The sequence below is a fragment of the Myotis davidii genome, unplaced genomic scaffold, assembly GCF_000327345.1.
Source record: "Myotis davidii unplaced genomic scaffold, ASM32734v1 scaffold967, whole genome shotgun sequence".
Lineage (NCBI taxonomy): Eukaryota > Metazoa > Chordata > Mammalia > Chiroptera > Vespertilionidae > Myotis > Myotis davidii.
The window spans coordinates 623,941-641,611 of NW_006383014.1; the positions used below are offsets into that span (position 1 = coordinate 623,941).

General features: G+C 47.6%; 1 protein-coding gene across 4 annotated transcripts in view; it reads left to right on the top strand.

Annotated features, from left to right (window-relative positions):
• Nucleotides 1–17,459, top strand: part of LEF1 (lymphoid enhancer binding factor 1) — a 136,473-nt gene extending 119,014 nt beyond the window's left edge. For 2 of the 4 annotated variants that reach the window (XM_006778891.2, XM_006778893.2), the window contains 3 exons: nt 286–393; nt 2,656–2,704; nt 16,337–17,459. In XM_006778891.2, the coding sequence (XP_006778954.1) occupies nt 286–393; nt 2,656–2,704; nt 16,337–16,416 (237 nt within the window). In that variant the 3' untranslated portion in view covers nt 16,417–17,459. Of the gene's footprint in view, nt 1–285; nt 394–2,655; nt 2,705–3,373; nt 3,415–16,336 lie in introns of all 4 variants that reach the window. The other 2 variants (XM_006778894.2, XM_006778892.2) reach the window with 2 other exon arrangements.
• Nucleotides 17,460–17,671: the final 212 nt, after the last annotated feature.

A 17,671-nucleotide genomic window follows, 5' to 3' on the forward strand; every position in this document is an offset into this window, starting at 1 on the left:
AGAAAGGGGGGTGACAGATCCTGTTACTCTGGGTACTTGGGTTGACTTTGATGTGTTTCCTGTGATATCAGAGAACAGAACAGAGAGACCAAGGTTTGAGTTTGTCTCCAGCCACCAGGCTCCAGCGGGATGTCTGCAGCGCTGGGTCTTCTGCCATTTACAAATCAATCGATGTTTAAGTGCTTAATGTTTTCGTTCCTCGGTGTTGAAAACATGAACTCTATACTACTGTGTCTATTTTGTTCACTTCAGTTTGTCTCTCCCCGCTCCCCCGCTTTGTTTCAGTGGCACGCCCTCTCCCGCGAAGAGCAGGCGAAGTATTATGAACTAGCGCGGAAGGAGAGGCAGCTTCATATGCAGCTGTATCCCGGCTGGTCGGCGAGAGACAATTATGTAAGGCCCGCCGCGTACCCAGGCCCTCTGCTGTCACTCATTCTTTCTTCTCAGGGCTTTCGTGGAGGAAGTGTGTTTCACAGTGTGGCTAATGCTGGTGCTATGTCCTATATTTGGAAGTTAATGGGCTTCATAATGTATCATCACATTTTGAAAGCTTTGAGCCGTCACAATTTCTTTTGGCTATATAAGTGCTAATTTTTTAAATGAAACTTTTTAAATAAATAAAAAAACACCTTATGTTTTCTTCCATACCAAAAAAAAAAAATTAAAAGACCTTATTTATCATTGAAATGATGGCAAAAAAGATTTTTTTAAGCCCATACACTCATCAGGCTCAGTCTCCCAGCGCCTCCACTAAGAAGACTGCTTGAGTTGAAGAGTTTTCTCCCCTGCACTGGGCTTCTGTTCCCGGCTGGTAATTATAATTAGCATCTTCTGGGCAGAGCCTTTGCCATGCCCTTTAAGTGGGAATCAGCTTCCCGCCCAAAGGGTTTCAGAAGTGTCCTCTCCTGGATGCAGTTTGCCTGAGGGGGCAGCTGGCCTTCCCTCTCTGGCCCAGGGGAGGGCTGTGCTGTGCTATGAATCTGTATAGATTGAATGAGCATTGCATCTTGAATGTCTTTGAAGTTTCTGGCTCTGACCCTTAAGTAGAGAAGTGACTTTTTACTTGTTAGAAGAGATAAAGGAAACGTTCTCTCCCTCTTGCTCTCTCTTCTTCTGTCCATATGGAGAGATGAGAAGAATGTTTTAAAGGCAACCAGTGTCATGTGAATTTACCGTGAAAGATTTTCCTCTGCACAGTTTCTAAAGGAAATTGTTTTTGCAAAACTTGATTTTAGGATTGTCCTGGATAAAGGGGAAAGCCAGCTTTGTTACATACAATTTTTATCATAAATCAAAATAAGTCTATTAATTACTAAGGCAAACAGAAGTCAATCAAGTGATAGCACTTTAGCTAAAGGTATTCTTAAAATAGCAGTATGAGAATAGTCTAAACAAGACTATCCTTATTGTAGCTTAGCTTTTAGTGTCAGAATGCTATTCTGATTCTCACTGAGATCATATTAAATATAGTTCAATGATTTACTATTAAAATGCCCTATTATTCTATGGCATCACAGATTTCATAACTTCAATGTGTTTTTATAGCTTTTATAACTGAGGTTTTCATAAATCAACAACAGTGCATGTATTTTCTTAGGTGAGATCAGCCAAATATTTATTAGAGCTTTTAAATTTAGTGCTTAATAGCCTCAGCATTAGATAAAATTTTATGAAAAATATTTTTATGCTTACCACCGATGAATTTTGTTTTTTTGTATAGGTTGACATTAAGGCATCCAAACTATGTAGCTCTTTTTGTTTACTATAACTGTAGGTTCTCTTGAAATACCCGCTTGTCCTTGAAATGTAGGCTAGGTCAGTGGTCGCCAACCAGTGGTCCGCGTTGGTCCGAAAGGTTGGCGACCGCTGGTCTAGGCTATTTCACAAAGGCTGCAGTCACCTGTTCTAGAGAAGCGCTGGCTCGGGTGGTGCTCTGGTGAGACGAGCTGTGCTGGGAGGGACAGGACACAGCCCAGCACAGCCCCTGTGGTGAGTTAGGTATGGCTGTGGCGGTGAGCTCCGGCTGAGGGAGGGGTCCGGTGGGTGAGAGGCAGTTCCTGGAAGAGATGACACTTGAGATGAGTGTTAAAGGACAGATGGAAGAGGAGAAAGTGAGGAAGTCCATTCCAGACATGAAACAGCCTCGTAGCATCTTGTGAAAACCTTTTGAAAGGGCGATGGGGGTGCCTGTGAGAAGCATGCTCTCCCTCTGTCGCTCCCCTCCCAGCGCTCTCAGTAACCTTAGAGACCGAGTTATTCGGTGATCACTCACACCGGTTCCCGCCGGTTGCCTTAGTGTTTGTGAGGATAATTTCAGTCAACTTTCCGAAGTCTTATGGCTTCAACAGTCAGGCCCTGTGGCATGAAGAAAAACTATCTTGATGTGTATAAACACATGGTTTCATGTCTTCACACAGTATATTCAAGATTATCTTATAGTTTTATTTTTTATTGTTAATGTGATTTTATACATATTTTCTCTTCAGCCAAGGATATGTTTATTGATTTGAGGGGGGATGGGGAGAGAGAGAATGAGAATGAATGAATATGAGGCATCTATATCTCTTCGTTGACTGCCCATCTGTATTTTTGTGTCCCATTCACCCATGTGTTCTCAGTACAGTTTATCACATGGCACTGCCTGTCTTCTTCCAGGGTAAGAAAAAGAAGAGGAAGAGAGAGAAACTGCAGGAATCCACATCAGGTAGGCACCCTGTGACTTTTCAGTCAATCCTCACGCTTCTGACAAACACCTTTAAAGTAGTTTGCATCTTTCTACACACACACTGCTTTATTCGGCAACTGTATCTTGTAATACTTCCACTTTGCTTTTCCTCCTGAAATTCTTTAAAAATGTTTTAAGAGACCTTTCTTTTCAATGTGACTTTGTGTTTAGGTACATCTAAAAACTCCTTTCCCAACCCTGTCCCCTGGAATCCTGGTTAACTGTGGTTGTTTGTTTTGCTTTGTTTTTGCTTCTGTTGTCTATGTCCTCTTTGCTTTATTAATACTTCTGTTCTTCTATCTGCAGAACTCTTTACAGTAAAAATTTTTATGATGATTCTATAATATGCTACCTTATATCCCCTTGAGAATCTTTTTTGTGGTTTAGGTTATTTAAAAATATAAAACATGGTGCTAGGGTTTATCTTTCCTACACATTAATTCAAGGCATCAATCAGTGAGGTCCTATTTATTTCCCCTTTTTCTTTCATTAAAAGTAAGGTCACTTGTACTGCACAAATAAAAATGGCTGGTATAAGAACCATAAAGAGTAAAGCAAACAGGTCCACTTGATGTTGTAGCTACTACATATTTGGAATGTTCAAAAACCTCGTCAATAAAAATTTGTTAAAGACACAATTTTCTGCAGGTACAGGTCCAAGAATGACAGCTGCCTACATCTGAAACATGGTAAGAACGACTCTCTGGTCCTACTGCTGACATTCGTTATAAACAGAGGCACTTGCTTGCGAATCTCCTTGCTCACTCAGCATTGCTCCTTTAAAGAGGAAACTCCACCAAAATCAAATTAGCACTTTAAAAAGAATCTGATGGTTTTTATACCGGCTATGTATTTGCAATATAGTATGTGTTCATCTCTCCCCTTCTTCCTGCTTTGCCCCTTTAATCTTTCTCCATCCCCTTTTCCCTGACTCTCTTCTCAGCCATTCCTTACTCGTAGTGGAAGATCTGCCTCCTTAAAAAACAAACAAACAACAAACAAACCAGCAAGCCAAATGCGGTCTTTCTCTGCACCCGGGGCTGGTGAGGAGCCCAGGCCGTTCTGTCTCAGCTCGGCTCCTTCTGCTCTCTAGGGCTTTCTGTCAATTGAGATGATACACGGATACTTAAAAGTTACTCATTTGTTTCTCGTGAGAAAGATGTGCTCTATTTATTTATTTATTTACTTATTTACTTATTAAACCTGTCATGGGGACTACTTACTTGATTAATTGTATTTTGCTACCAAGAGTTTTCCTTATTGGTAACCATTGCTAGATCTCCCTCTACTATTTGCAAGTAATACTCATTTCATTTCTTTTTGCTCTAAAATTATTTTTGACCACATAACCACCAGCCCAGGGGACCTGCCTTGTACACTGACTTCGTCTTTGCTAAGTTTTTCAAAACTTAGTGTCCGCATTTTCTCCCAGTGACAGTTCTTCTCAAAGGAGCCCCCTTGGATTCTGCTGTCTCTCTAGCAGCCACGTCAGGTGCTGTCCGTTCTGTCTCTTGGGCCTGTCTGGCTTTCCTCTCTCACTCGCCACTGCCACAGAACGGCTTGGAGCACAGACTTTCCATCGGATTTTTGCAGTAGCCTTTGGGTCATTTTCCTGCCAGTTTCCAGAGGAATTTGCTCAAACACAGACTGATTATGTCACTTCCCAACTAAAACAGTCAGTGCTTTTCACCGCCCGTAGGATCAAGAGCAAACCACTTAGTGCTGCCCCACCTCTACCCTCTCCTCCGAGTTCAGCCTTCAGCTGCTCGCTCTCCGCCCCTCCTGCCCTCCCGTCTGTCTTCTGAGTCCTGTGCTCAGGCCAGGCAGAATTACTAGCGGTTCCCAGGTGGGTGCCGGCTGCTGCACGCACTGCCTTGTGCTTGGAGGGCCGGGTGCCTGAGTGGAGCGCTGGCCTGCAGACCATTTGGCTCTTGACTAGAACCAGGTGACTCCTACTTAGTCTTTAGAACTACATTTTGATGCTGAAATGTCAATGGAGTTTCCCAAAGGAGCCAGCAGAGGTTTGGGAACCAAGTAGATCTGAATTTTAAATCCACCTTTTGCCTGGGCAATCTATTTCAGCTTTTTTTTTTTAATCCTCACCAAACGATATGTTTTTTTATTGATTTTAGAGAGGAAGGAAGGGAGAGACACACACATCAATGTGAGAGAGAAATATTGGTAGGCTGCCTCCTGAACGTGCCCTGACTGGGGATTGAACCTCAAACCTATGTATGTGCCCTGACCAGGAATTGAACCCGCAATCTTTTGGTGCATGGGATGATGCTCCAATCAGCTGGGCCACCCGGCCAGGGCTCTACTTCAGCTTTTTCATCTTCGTTCTCCTCATCTATGAAATGGGGATGGTAACACCTGCCACCTGCAGTTGTTTCTGTGCCACAGGTGCCTGCCTTCCTCATCCACCCTCACTGAGACCCGACTCAGGTGCTCTGTCCTCTGTGCAACTCCCTGATCTTACTCAGATTCCCAGGTTCTTCAGAATCCCATCACCGTAGTTCTGTGATATCAAAAGTCTTCTAACCCTGGCCAGGTAGCTCAGTTGGTTAGAGCATTGTCCCCACCTAGGAAGGTTGTGGGTTCAATCCCCAGTCAGGGCACATATAAGAATCAACCAATGAATGCATAAATGAATAGAACAACAAATCTCTCTCAAAATCATTTAAAACACAGCTCTTCTAAACTAATGCAGAGAGGCAGGCTTTTCCCTGAGTGAAAAGAGGGCCATTCCTTCATCTAGGTGTCCAAACAAAGAATCCAAAAATGTCCCAGATGCTCATCTTTAATTCAGCCTGACAGCTGTGATCCTAGGACCTATTCTGAGGCCTCCCCACTGGGTGATGAGGAACAAGGAGCAGAAAGATGACTTAATCACCGGCCCTGCCTCCAGAAGCTCATGGCACCATAATAGAAGTAATTCTAGTAACCATCACACACACGAGCTTGTGTGGGATGTTTGCACTCTTTTAAGTACTGACGCAGGTCTGCACAGCAGTCTCTCCTTCTGTACTCTTCCCCCAAAGGGGAGATCCTCCAAAGTGCAGTGTGCTGAGGCCCGACCTTCACAGACTCGCTCCACCTTCTATTTGCATCAAAATCTCTAATGCTGTTTCTGTTAAAAACCATGGAAAATGTATTACTATATTTCAGAGTTTGTATTTGGTTTTGTGTCCTTAGTGATTAACATTACCTAGTATTTTCCATTAGAAGATTAAGCAGAGTTTGTGTCCTAGAGTGAGTGTATCCCAAACAACTTTTTTAAAAAAATAAGTCATAACTATCATTATGCTTTCTTGTCACTTTTTTTCTAAAGTTAAGGTGTCCTCTCTAATCTGTCCCAGAAGAAAACAAAATAAAGTGGCCCCCACCCTCTTTCAGCCCAAATTCCCACCAGCTGCTTGTGGGGCTCCAGATGGTGGGGCTCCCCTGGCTGCTGGGCCATCCTTCAGCCTTTGAAGTCACTGTCCCCTCACTGTCCTGCTTTGGAGAGATGCACTGGTGGTCCCTTGAATTACTGAGCAGCCCTAGCTGGTTTGGCTCGGTGGATAGAGCATTGGCCAGTGGACTAAAGGGTCCCGGGTTCGATTCCAGTCAAGGGCACATGCCTGGGTTGTGGCCTCGATCCCAGTAGGGGGAGTGCAGGAGGAAGCCTATCAATGATTCTCTCTCATCATTAATGTTTCTATCTCTCTCTCTCCTTCTCCCTTCCTCTCTGAAATCAATAAAAAATATATATACATAAATAAATATATAGAGAGAGCAGAAAGGAGCTAAGACTTGCATTCATAAAGATTTCAGTAAATTACGACTAGTATCTCTGCTCTTCCCCCACCTTCTCTGTGTTAGGAACTCAGGAACTGTAATAGGTGGAGTAGTTGACTTGTTTCGTCATCATTTAGCAGGCACTGAGCACCCAGCGGAAGCCAGGCTGTGCGAGACCTGGCAGTAGAGTGCTGGAGGGGGCGCGGGAGCTCCCTGCTCTCACGGTGCTCACACTGCTGCGTCGTCGGGTGGTTGATGAAGAATGAATGGGGAAGTATATGCGCTGTAATCAAAATGAAATGGGGATTGGGCTTGGTGTCTGCTTCAGGCTGGCTGCTCAGAAAGGGTCTTTCTGAGGATGTAACACTTGGGGACACCCACTTGTTACCCCTGAGAAATGGAGGGTGTTGTGTGTATGGTTCTGAAATAGAGCAGTGGCAAAGCAAGGAAAGGCAAGGAAAGAGAGCCTTGTGTTGCAGGAGGAGCTTGGACCAGGAGTGAGGCCCTGGCCCCTCACGTCACCCCTGGGTAAGCTGTGGGGCCTGGGGCGGGTCATTTCCAATCAGTGTGCCTCTGGCTCCTCGCGTGGCAGGACTGAGAGGGCTCCGACCAGCTTCCTTGTCTGCTTTGCTCCCCGTGGTCTGCACTGCCTCCCAGTGTTGTCAGAGAGACTCGGGTCTCTTTTATATTCACTAGTCTGCAGTCTGCATTCTGTGCCTGGGTGGTTTGTAACCATTACACACCTGTGTGATCTCAGATGACTTGTACCCACGGTGGCCATGTTCTGTTCCTGCAAAGGTCGCCCTGCCTACCCCCTTCTCCCCAGGCCAGGGCCTGGATGCTCTGCTCCTATGGGTTTGATTCTCCGCTGACATGATCAAGTGGCTCCATTTGACAGTCTTGAGTCATGCCAGTGCTGGCTTCACCTTAGATACAAACCGAAGACAGATAAAACACGTGATTAGAATCAATCATGCAGGTAGTGCGATGTGAAAGCTCCCACGTCTGGTCTTCAGTTCTGAAGGGAAGTAACGGAGCATTAGCTAAGTCCTGCTGCTCCTCTCTATAGTCAGGTAAAGCTGATGGAGCACAGAGCCCAGGCAGGGGAGATGTCCTGACTCCAACAGGAAGAGGGGTGTGTGTGTGTGTGTGTGTGTGTGTGTGTGTGTGTGTGTGTGTGTTTTATTTTTAATTGATTTCAAAGAGGAAAGGAGAGGAAGATCAAGATTGAAACGTCAATAAGAGAGGATCATTGATCGGCTGCCTCCTACATACCCCCTACTGGGGATTGAGCCTGCAACCCCAGCATGCGCCCAACCTGGAGTCGAACCCTGACCTCCTGGCTACAGGTCAGTGCTCAACCACTGAGCCACACCGGCTGGGCCGGAAGATATTTTTTTGAGATGGTTTATTTCTCTTATGTACTCAGTGAAACGTAACACTGTTTGGTGTCCTTAAAGAAAATCTTTCATCCATGTCTGTTGCTCAAACGCTAGAGACTCTCATGACTCTGAATAGTATGGAACCATCAACTCAAAGGAAAATGCCCTGCTAACAAGGAAAGGGCTCTCTTCAGCAAACCAAAAAGCCCTCTGGAAGCTTGTGTTTCTACTCTTCAAAAGATAGGTTTCATTTAAAGCTTCCCCCTTTTCTGATGGGAGATGCCACTGCAGTCGCCTCACGCAGACCGAGATAAAACCTGGCGATTAAGCAGCTCCTGAGCCCCCAGCTGTGCCCCCGGTCCCCTGTGCTTCCACTTCGGGTCTTAGGAGAAGAGTGTTCACTCTGGTGAAATCGTGCTGAAACACAGAACTGGCGTTCACCCTGTCGCTGTACCTTGCTACAGCTTCCAGGACAATTAGCAGTGGGATCTGTAAGAGCCATTCTTCTAGGTTGGAGTGACTCCCAAGCTGTGGGTCTTTCGCGAAAGCCCAGTTCATCCTTAGCCTTTGGGCTGTGGGAATGCTGGGAGCGCAGGGCCACAGGGGATGAGACTGCACACGTTCTCCTCAGGCCCAACTGGAAGGCAAGTATCATGAATGCCAATCATTTGTGTGTTTTTTGTTGTTTCCTTTTTAAAATATATTTTTATTGATTTCAGAGAGGAAGGGGAGAGGGAGAGAGAAACATTGACTATGAGAGAGAATCGTTGATCGGCTGCCTCCTGCACACCCCGCACTGCGGATCTAGCCTGCAACCCGGGCATGTGCCCTGACCGGGAATCAAACCGGGACCTCCTGGTTCATAGGTCAACACTCAAGCATTGAGCTATACCAGCTGGGCTAATCGTTTGTTTATTTTCTGCAAATATACAGTGAGGACGACTCCTGCAAGAACTGCATTAGGCAGTGGGGGCTGGGGGGGAGTGGTGCTTGCTAACTGGACCCTGTCCCTTCCTGGCGTGCTCCCAGTTTAAGAAGATGCAGATGTACAAATGGGTAATTAGAAAATAATATGCTTTGTGCTAGGAAGGAGGCGCATGCAGTGCATTATGTAAGCATAAAGAGAACAGGAAGTACGTAAATCAGAGTGAGATCGGGGAAGGCTTCCTAGAAGAGGCATCACTTGAGCTGCTCTGTCACGAGGGAATTCTTGGGTTTGATAGAGCAGGGATCAAGTTGCTGTGAGCTTCCAGTGTCTTGGTTCATGTTTGATTTGGAACACGTAACATCTCAAGAGTTTGTCAGAAGTCAGAGATTATCCTCAAAGACTGAATTTCCTTTCCTGAGCTAGTCAAGATTCACACGGAATTAAAGAAGCCAAGAATTAGAATTTTTTTTAGAGAGGATTACCATTCTGAGTTTACTAATTTAAAAATGTAACTTTACAACTTGGTTAGTAACTTTAGCAGAACAAATACCAAAAAAAAGCCCACCATCTTAAATTATATAGACTGAGAAGATATTCTAGTGATATTTTGATGTATTTTCTTTGATTATATAACCTCAAAGAACTAGTTTAAAAGTAGAAACATGCTATCTCTAAAAAAGCAAAAAGCCTACGGTTCAGTGCAGACACAGATGCACACAGGCGCTCGGTACAGACACACCTGCTTTCGGCTTTATCGTGTATACTCGCTAACCTGAAAAATTAAAGTGTTTTTACTTTAACCTTTATTTTTCTGGAGCCAAGAGGTATGTAGGGGAGGTAGTTTCTAGTACAGTATAGAATGCAATAGCTGTTTGTGCAGTGCTTGGATTTATATGTTTAAGAAAATTGTTCTAGCTTTCTGTTTGATGGTGATATTTGCGAGTCTGGCGAGGTGGTTAGGGACAGGGAACCTGGGGTCCCTGGGTCCTGTGAGGCCTCCCTACAGAGCAGCCTGACTACGGAGTGGAAAAGAGACATCCTCAGGGCGGGTGATAGGACTGGAACCTGGGTCTCCTAGAACCCTGGCCTGAAGCCAGGAGTACCCTGCCCTGGAGGCAGGGAGTGGACTAGATATTTTCAGTGGTCTTGTTGGGAAAAAAGTTTATTTCAGCTAGTGTCCCGGTGCACGGATTCATGCACATGGAAAGAAAATTAATTAGAGGGACTATTTTAATATACACTTAGGCACTGAGTGTGTCAGGCACTGAGCAGGGGACACGGGCGTTGAGGGCTTTTGGAAATGGAAGCTCAACCATTGAGCGACACCAGCTGGGCTGATTGTTCATGAAATTGAATAAAGATCAGTGGTGCTGCGCGGCTCCCATGGGCCCGAGTCAGCGTGTCCTGGGAAAACATGTGCGCCTGTTCCACCTGCCTGGTCCTTCAAGTGGAGGCCTTGCCCAGGGGCACCTCTGCCATTTCCTCAGCGCTCGGATCCTGGTAGCGTGTCCTTTGCCTTGTCAGGACCGGCGGTTTACTCTGAGCAGGAATTGGAGGTCTCGGCCTGGAGAGGCTCACGCTCAGCCCCTGCCCTGGGCATGCTCCTGTCTGAGATGGTGGCCTGCCTGTGCCTCCCTCCTCTTGTTTGCCCACAATCCCTGCTAAACTTGTCCCCGCTGACGCTTGACTACAATGTTCCTTATTAGGGACTCCGTGGTGAACATTCATTAAGGAAAGTGACATCTGCAAGTAAGGGCAGGCCTGGTCACACCGTCTTAAATAGAGACGGCTGCCTGGGGGCACTGGCTGGGCCACGCCGCATGTGGACTGCGGGTGTTCAGATCCTGCCCCTTCTGCAGGATGCCTTCTGCGCGCTGCTGCGGGTGCCTCGAGATCACAAGAACCCATGCTAGCGTGAGCAGGGCAGGAAATCTATTTTAAGGATACAGGAGCATCTCGTGGAAGCCAGACAGTTGGGCTGAGGAGAGGACTAGAGGGCGGGTGGCCTGGGAAAGCTGTCCAAAGGCTCTTCCTGCCTCTTACGTCCGTCCCTCCCTGACAATTGCTCCATTCTCCCTCCTGCAGATTGACTTCCTGAGTTCTTTGATCCTCAGGCCAGAACTCCCAAGCTTAGGTGTTGTTACAATCTCAGTCTCCCAAAGGGATGGCGATTCTTTCCAACCCCAGGGAAGGGGCTCTGGTTGGCCCAGCGCGAGCAGACAGACTTCTGCCCGACCCGTCATCAGCTGTGGCCAGAGGAGAAGGTCACGCTGTACAGGTGCTGTCAGGGCTCACTGCTCTAGCCTGGGTGTGAGGAGTGGGCATGAGAGGAACGCGAGGCAGCAGCCCACAGGTGTGCACTGCGGCTCTGTAGTCGCTGCGGCCCAGCCTGTTAGCTCAGCAGACAGGGCGGTTTTATCTGGACAGCCATGCGTTAGGGAAGACACTGGGAGGGGGGGTGCGGCGGGAAAATCTTGGCTGTACTAGGGTGTCCTTGCCATCAATCCCTCTTCCTTCTTTCCTGGCCAAAAGAGCTGGCATTGTGTGCGAGTTGCCGTGGGCAACAGAAATGGGGAACCAGACCCTTGGCTCTTAATGTTGATCACGTGCCGTTAAAATATAGGAGGGAGAGAAGTGTGAGGTTCGTTCAACTCTCGTAAGACACGTAATACTTGGTATTGTTCATGGAATTGAATAAAGATCAATAGTTGACAGAAAAAAAGTATTTTGGACACATTTCTTTGTAACCAGAATGCTTTTCTCACTGAGCCATCTGGATTTATAAAGAAAATCAGCCCTTCTGAATAAGGGGGTTTCCCAGAGAACTCTAGGTTTGCCTTTTATTTAAGTTAACAAAGCATGTAATGGTTAACTCTTTTGGGTGTAAATTTGCCTTCTTCAACAGAATATGTGGAAATTAAATATTTCTTAATACCTCCTATCATTATTCCACAGTGCACAGATGTGACATATATAGTACACACTAATGAGGAATTGGTGCCGTTGGCCAATATTTTTAATGACCTCTGTCATGTTGGATTTTTAAAACTGCTCTTGCCCTGGCCGGTGGCTCAGTTGGCTGGAGTGTCTTCTGGTACACCAAACGGTCGTGGGCTTGATTCTCCGTCAGGGCACATACCTAGGTTGCAGGTTCGATCCCCAGTCATGTTGCACGCAGGAGGCAACCGATCCAAGTTCTCTCTCACATCCGTGTCTCTCTCTATCACCCTCTTCCTCTCTCTCTAACAATCTATTTAAAAATAAACAGATCCTTGGGCGAGGATTAAAAAAATTTGTTTTAAAATCTGATCTTTACAATATTTTGTGCCCTCCCTTTCTGCCTGAGACTCTACCCCTCTTGGACAGTGTTATGCGCCTTCTGACATTGTGTGGATGTGGAATGAGAAGATGAAGTTTATTTAAATAATATATAAATGAAAAGTGCATGGGGCCCAGTTGGCGCGTGGCGGTTGCTCTGATGAGGAAGGGCAGTATGTGCTGTTGGTGGGGGTGAACTTGCCAGCACCGTGACAGCTTGAGGCTCTGCCACATTCTTGCCTTCAGCTGTGTTCTTTGGAACCCAAGCTGCCAGGTTCACGGACAGCCAGGTGAGGGGGCGGTTCTGCCAGAGCTGTCCGTGCGCTGCAGGAAGCTGCTTTGTTCTTTCTGACAGACTGAGGAGAAAGGTGCGGCGGAGAGAACATATACTCAGGGCTCAAAAGCTAATCCCACCACCTGTTGGGGGTGACCTCAGGCCTGTTGCTTAACCTCACTCAGCCCCCATTTCCGTATCTGTACGTGATGATTACATGACACTGTACATGTCAAGTACTTGCCAGGGCCCCGCACACCCGTGCTTGGCGGACATTGCTTTTCCTCCCCCCTCACCAGCTTCTTGCAGACAAGGCCTCCTCGGAATCAGCAAGGCTGGGACCCACAGGGAGCCAGGAGGTCACCTGGGATCTGCCCCTTGATGACCATATGCCTCCGCCTCCTCTGAAACCATGGCCGGACCAGCTCCGTCATGCTTGCTTCCTGCTCTGGAAGGAGGCACGTCTCGCCTGACATACATGACATTGCGCAAGGCGGGAGTTCACGCCCTGAAATCACAGGCTTTTGTCAGTTTGCCCTGCGGCAGGGCTGAAACTTCGACAGTTGGCGTGAGGTGTGCAGTGTGCTGCTGTAAGGCGAACTTCGCAATTAAAACCTGCCTCTGCTCCCCTCACAGGCACCTCTCCTCGGATTTCATGCCATCACTTTAGAACATTGGCAGTTCCTGTTCCTTGCTAGTCACATTTGGGTGGCGGAGGAAGGAAGGGTTTTTTTATTCCAATCTTTGAACCTTCTTCACCATTTCTGAGCAAGGACATGATACTACATGACACCAAGGGGCTGGGGGAGGTCTTCTCATCTTCCTACAGCCCCGCTCCGCTGCCCCAGGGAGGAGCGCGTCCCTCTCACATGCGTCCTCCCTGGGGAAGGTGTGGGCTGCCAAAGCATCAGCTTCGTAGACTCTCCTGTCAGAGCTGATGGAGCACGAATGACCCCCTTTCTCTTCACTTCTGAGTCAAACCTAGAAAGCTCTAACGCCTCAGAGTCAGTGCTGGTTCTCCCTCCATCTTGAAACCTTTGGGCTTCTGGTTCCATCTGGTTAGTGGGATATTTTGTCAAGACGGGTGTTTGGTCCGGGAGAGAGAACACCATGGGTTTCAGCTGGGGAAGGCGGTCGCCTTGTGCCTGCGGGGAATCCACTGTCCAGAGGCCCACCCTCGGGAGTGACTCCCGCTGGAGGAGGCTGAGCTCTGACACACACAGGCTCCCTGGCTCCCTTTGAAGCGGGCGTCTAATTGCGGCTTTGATTGCACAGATTTCACTGGTGGGTTGGGCTGCGCCGGCTCGCCTGGCCTGGCCCAGCCCCCAGTGGAGCCTTAGATGTGGGGAGTCTCTAGTCTCCAGCGCCATGCCTGTGGTTTCTTGAAAAGACTCTTGATTTGACCAGTGTTATATCAGTGAAGCAGCCCTGCCAGCCCCCATTGGTGCCGCTCGGAGGTAAGACTTGTTCTGCCCTGACAACCCTGTGTGTATAGGAGCAACCAGGTTCGGACCGCCATACCTGAGAGTTGAGGAAGTTTCTCTGCCCATGGATTTAATGTTCTTGCCACTGTTAGGAAAGTGTCCCGGTGGAGGCGAGCTGCTTTTTGTCCGTTGTACAGAGGACTCTGAAGCCAGCTTTCCCAGAGGAATTGAGGGAGGACACGGAATGAATCAGCAGCGGGAAAGCGTGTGGCTACTTGGGGAAGAAACGGCTTCGTCAGATGCCACCATTCCTTCGGGAAGTGCACGTTACCTCTGTGGTGGACGGCCCCCCGACGGCCAAGCTTGTCCTGACACTTGTGTTAGTGCTGTGCTCAGCTCAGGAGGAGAGGAGGCGGCCCATTGGGGTGAGGTCAGAGGGGAAAGGGTGCCTCAGAGAGCCGAAGTGGGGGTGCTACAGACTGGCAGGTGTCCAGCCCTGCTCAAGGAGTAGGGCCAAAGCAGGGCCGTGGAGGTCTTGACCTCATGACCTCATAGTCAGACTGTGGCTGGAATGACGGACGGATCCCAACAGAGGGACAGTGTGTCTCCTTCAGCCTGCAGATGATCTGAGGCCGGCTCATCTGCCGCTGCACGAGCCTGGCCCAGGGCCGGGGTTCTTACTGCAGCATCAAGAAGCGTTCAGCAATCTGGAGAAGGCTGTGCGTAGATTAAGTAGGAGTCCGGAGACAAAACAATTTTGAAAGGCATTTGGGGGTCAGAGGAGCTTAGCTAAAGGAGCTAAGTTCTAATATCTCAGGTCTTAGGTCTCCTTCGTCCCAGAACCCCATGCTTTTTATTAACACAATTTGTCCTGAGGCGAAGCAGAGATATACACTTAAAAGGGTCAGGGTTTGGTACAGAGTCCGTTGTCAGAAATGGAAGAATTAGCCTACGGCCGTTCAGGTGTTTGGCCAGTAGGAGGCAATAACATATAGATTAAGATGCCCTTTAGCTGTCTGGCGGCCACAGTCAATTTAATGTATCCTATTCAGGTTTGGGGAAATGCCTTCAGCCATTCCCAGATGCAGCCCTGCTGTCATGCTGGAGTTGGTTTCCGGCAGCCCAGGGCTGCAGGCCGTCCCCACACGTTAGAAAACCATGAGGCTGCAGTGTTTTCCTGTCACACAGGAAAGGGGCGTTTGGCAGGAGGACAGGCATTGGCATTGTCCTCAGTGGACAGCACTCTGTGGCTAACTGCCCTCTGTTTGGTCGCTGCTTTCTATTTTCAGCAACTACCCAGATACACAGATAGTTTCTGCGCAATTTCGATGAGTCCTTTTGAGGCCAGTCATCCCAGGAGCAGCGAGGGTTCCCCAGGCTCACCGCGCACCAGGCTCACAGGCCTGCACCTCAGGCGCTGGCCTCGCCTGCCCGCCCAGTCCCCACTCCACGGAGCACTCTCCTTCCGTGAACAGCAGTTGACAGATTGCAACCTCCCACCCCAAGTTCAGTTTTCATTATGAAACTATTTCAAAGCTTCCTTCTATTTCTCCTCTAAGTCTCTCTCCACTCAAAAAGCATCAAGAAATTCACTATTACAATTAATTTTTTGAAGAAAACTTCTTCTGGTAACAAGGACAGCACAAACATGAATATGGGATTCATCTGCAAGGGCCAGGGACCCAGGTCGTCTGACCGGGGCGGCCCCCCCAGGTTCCTTCCCGGGTGAAGGAACCAAATTTCGGCATCCTTTCACTTTCCCTGCATCTTTGTCTCATCCTGGTCCAGCATTTATATTTTATTTTCAATTGCTTTAAAAAATCTCATTTTAGGATTTGGGGATCCTTTGTGAAAGCCATTATCATCAGCAATATCAAACAGCAGTTACTCAAACACTTGTCAAGTGTACAAACCAAGGCTAACATTAGAGCTCTTGGTTATCGGGAAGGAAAAACGAGAGGACTGTAAGTCTGCAGTGAGACTGGAGAGGCCTTTGCGCAGTGGGCTGAGTTGTGGACGGAGCACATGCCGGTCGGTCGTTCGCAGGGGCTGGCGGTGGGCGTGTGTCTGCAAGGGCTGATGGGAGCAGGGGTGAGTCCTGTGTAGGACAGTCACACAGCCGATCCCCACAGTGCACAGAATACCCAAACACTTTAGAGAACAACTCTTCCCCTTATGTGGCCATTGCCCGCCACAGTCATGTTTGTCCGTGATCCAGTGTATTAAATGGATTTTTTTTAAAAAGTGTATTTCACATCATAACCTATACATGTATATATGTACGTAGAACTAAAATAAATATTTCAGTAAAATACACTTACCTCTCACGTAGTCTGAGGCTACGGGGCTACCATGGGGCAGTTTGTGTAGCCATCGCCAAGTCAGCAGAGTGGATTCATTCCACGCAGAGGTGCTAAGTCATGCCCTGTGTTCAGTAGAGGTGAACGTCTTGTCCAGGCCTTAGACAGAGTCTCGTTAACAGCATCTCCTGTGTTCCTTCCTGAGGTGGAAAACGAAGCTCATTCCCAACGTGCAAAGCCAAGGCGGCGGCCCCGGGACCCCTCCTGGAGATGGAAGCTTGTTGAAACCCAGACTCTCCACGGCCTGCCCCGCCGACCCCAGAGGAGAACTGGCACCACCTTCACCCTGAGGTCACCGCTAGAGACACTGATCCACAGAGACAATCACTGCCGAACCCCTTTCATCTACTGCAAGAGCCAAGGTCCAAAATAAAGTGTAAAAAGTTTTTTAAAAGAAAATTCAGCAGCACATGAAAATGCCAGCAGGCCCTGGGTCAGCTGAGCTGCTCTCCTCCCCGCGTGTCCGCCGTGCACTTCCCAGAGCCTCTTGCATCCGTACCTGTCACCTCTTGGCGAGGATGGTGACTTGGCTGCCCCCGCCTCGGGCACCTGGAGCCAGCAGCCAGCGCGGCCGTCAGCGTCCCCGCGGGAACGTGTGGCCGAGCTCCCTCTATGTCTCGTCTTCACTTTCCCTTCTCTGCCTTTCTCCTGAAGCTTTTATTTAACGGCGCAAAAGGATCAAGTTTGCTTCCTTTTTTTTTTAAACTTGAATATTTTTTTTAATTTACACTTTTTAGTTTTAATTTTCTTGTATATTTTGCTAGCTATGAGCTTTTAAGTAAAATTCAAAGATCTGAAAAAGTTGGAAATAAAAAGGGACTGAAAAGAAGCCACTGTTTTTTGGGCAACATCTTGTCCAGTAAGTGGCCACGTCCACTCTGCTGGTCGCAGTCGGCAGTGCTAATTCCATTTTATTTTTCTTCGGATCTCGTTTTTGTTTTTTTTTAATGGTAAACCTTAACAGATACTTTCGGTAGTCCAGTTTGCAGTGAATTTTCATTTCTTTCCTTCTCACCCCCTTCTTGTAAAAAGCCCAGCACTTGAATTGTTATTACTTTAAATGTTCTGTATTTGTATCTGTTTTTATTAGCCAATTAGTGGGATTTTATGCCAGTTGTTAAAATGATCATTGATGTACCCCCTTTTTTTTAAATGGCAAGGCACAGCCTTTGCCCGAAACTGTCACCTAACGTTTGTCATTCCAGTTTGCGTTAACGTGCTGAGCATTTTTTAAAAGAAGCTTTGTAATAAAATTTTTTAAAGTGTAATTTTTTTTTTTTAAGCGTGAAGTTCCTGATCATCTGGAGTTGGTGATGGTGAACTAACTCCACGGGCCAGGCCACAGCTGCTCTGTCCCCGACTGAGGGGCACTGCTGATGCAGCTTTAAAGGTACACCTCCAAGGAACTTGTACAGAGTGGGCCCCTCCACCTCCTTCCCAGGTGTAGACGAAGTCAGGCCAATGGGAAGAAGATCGTCCC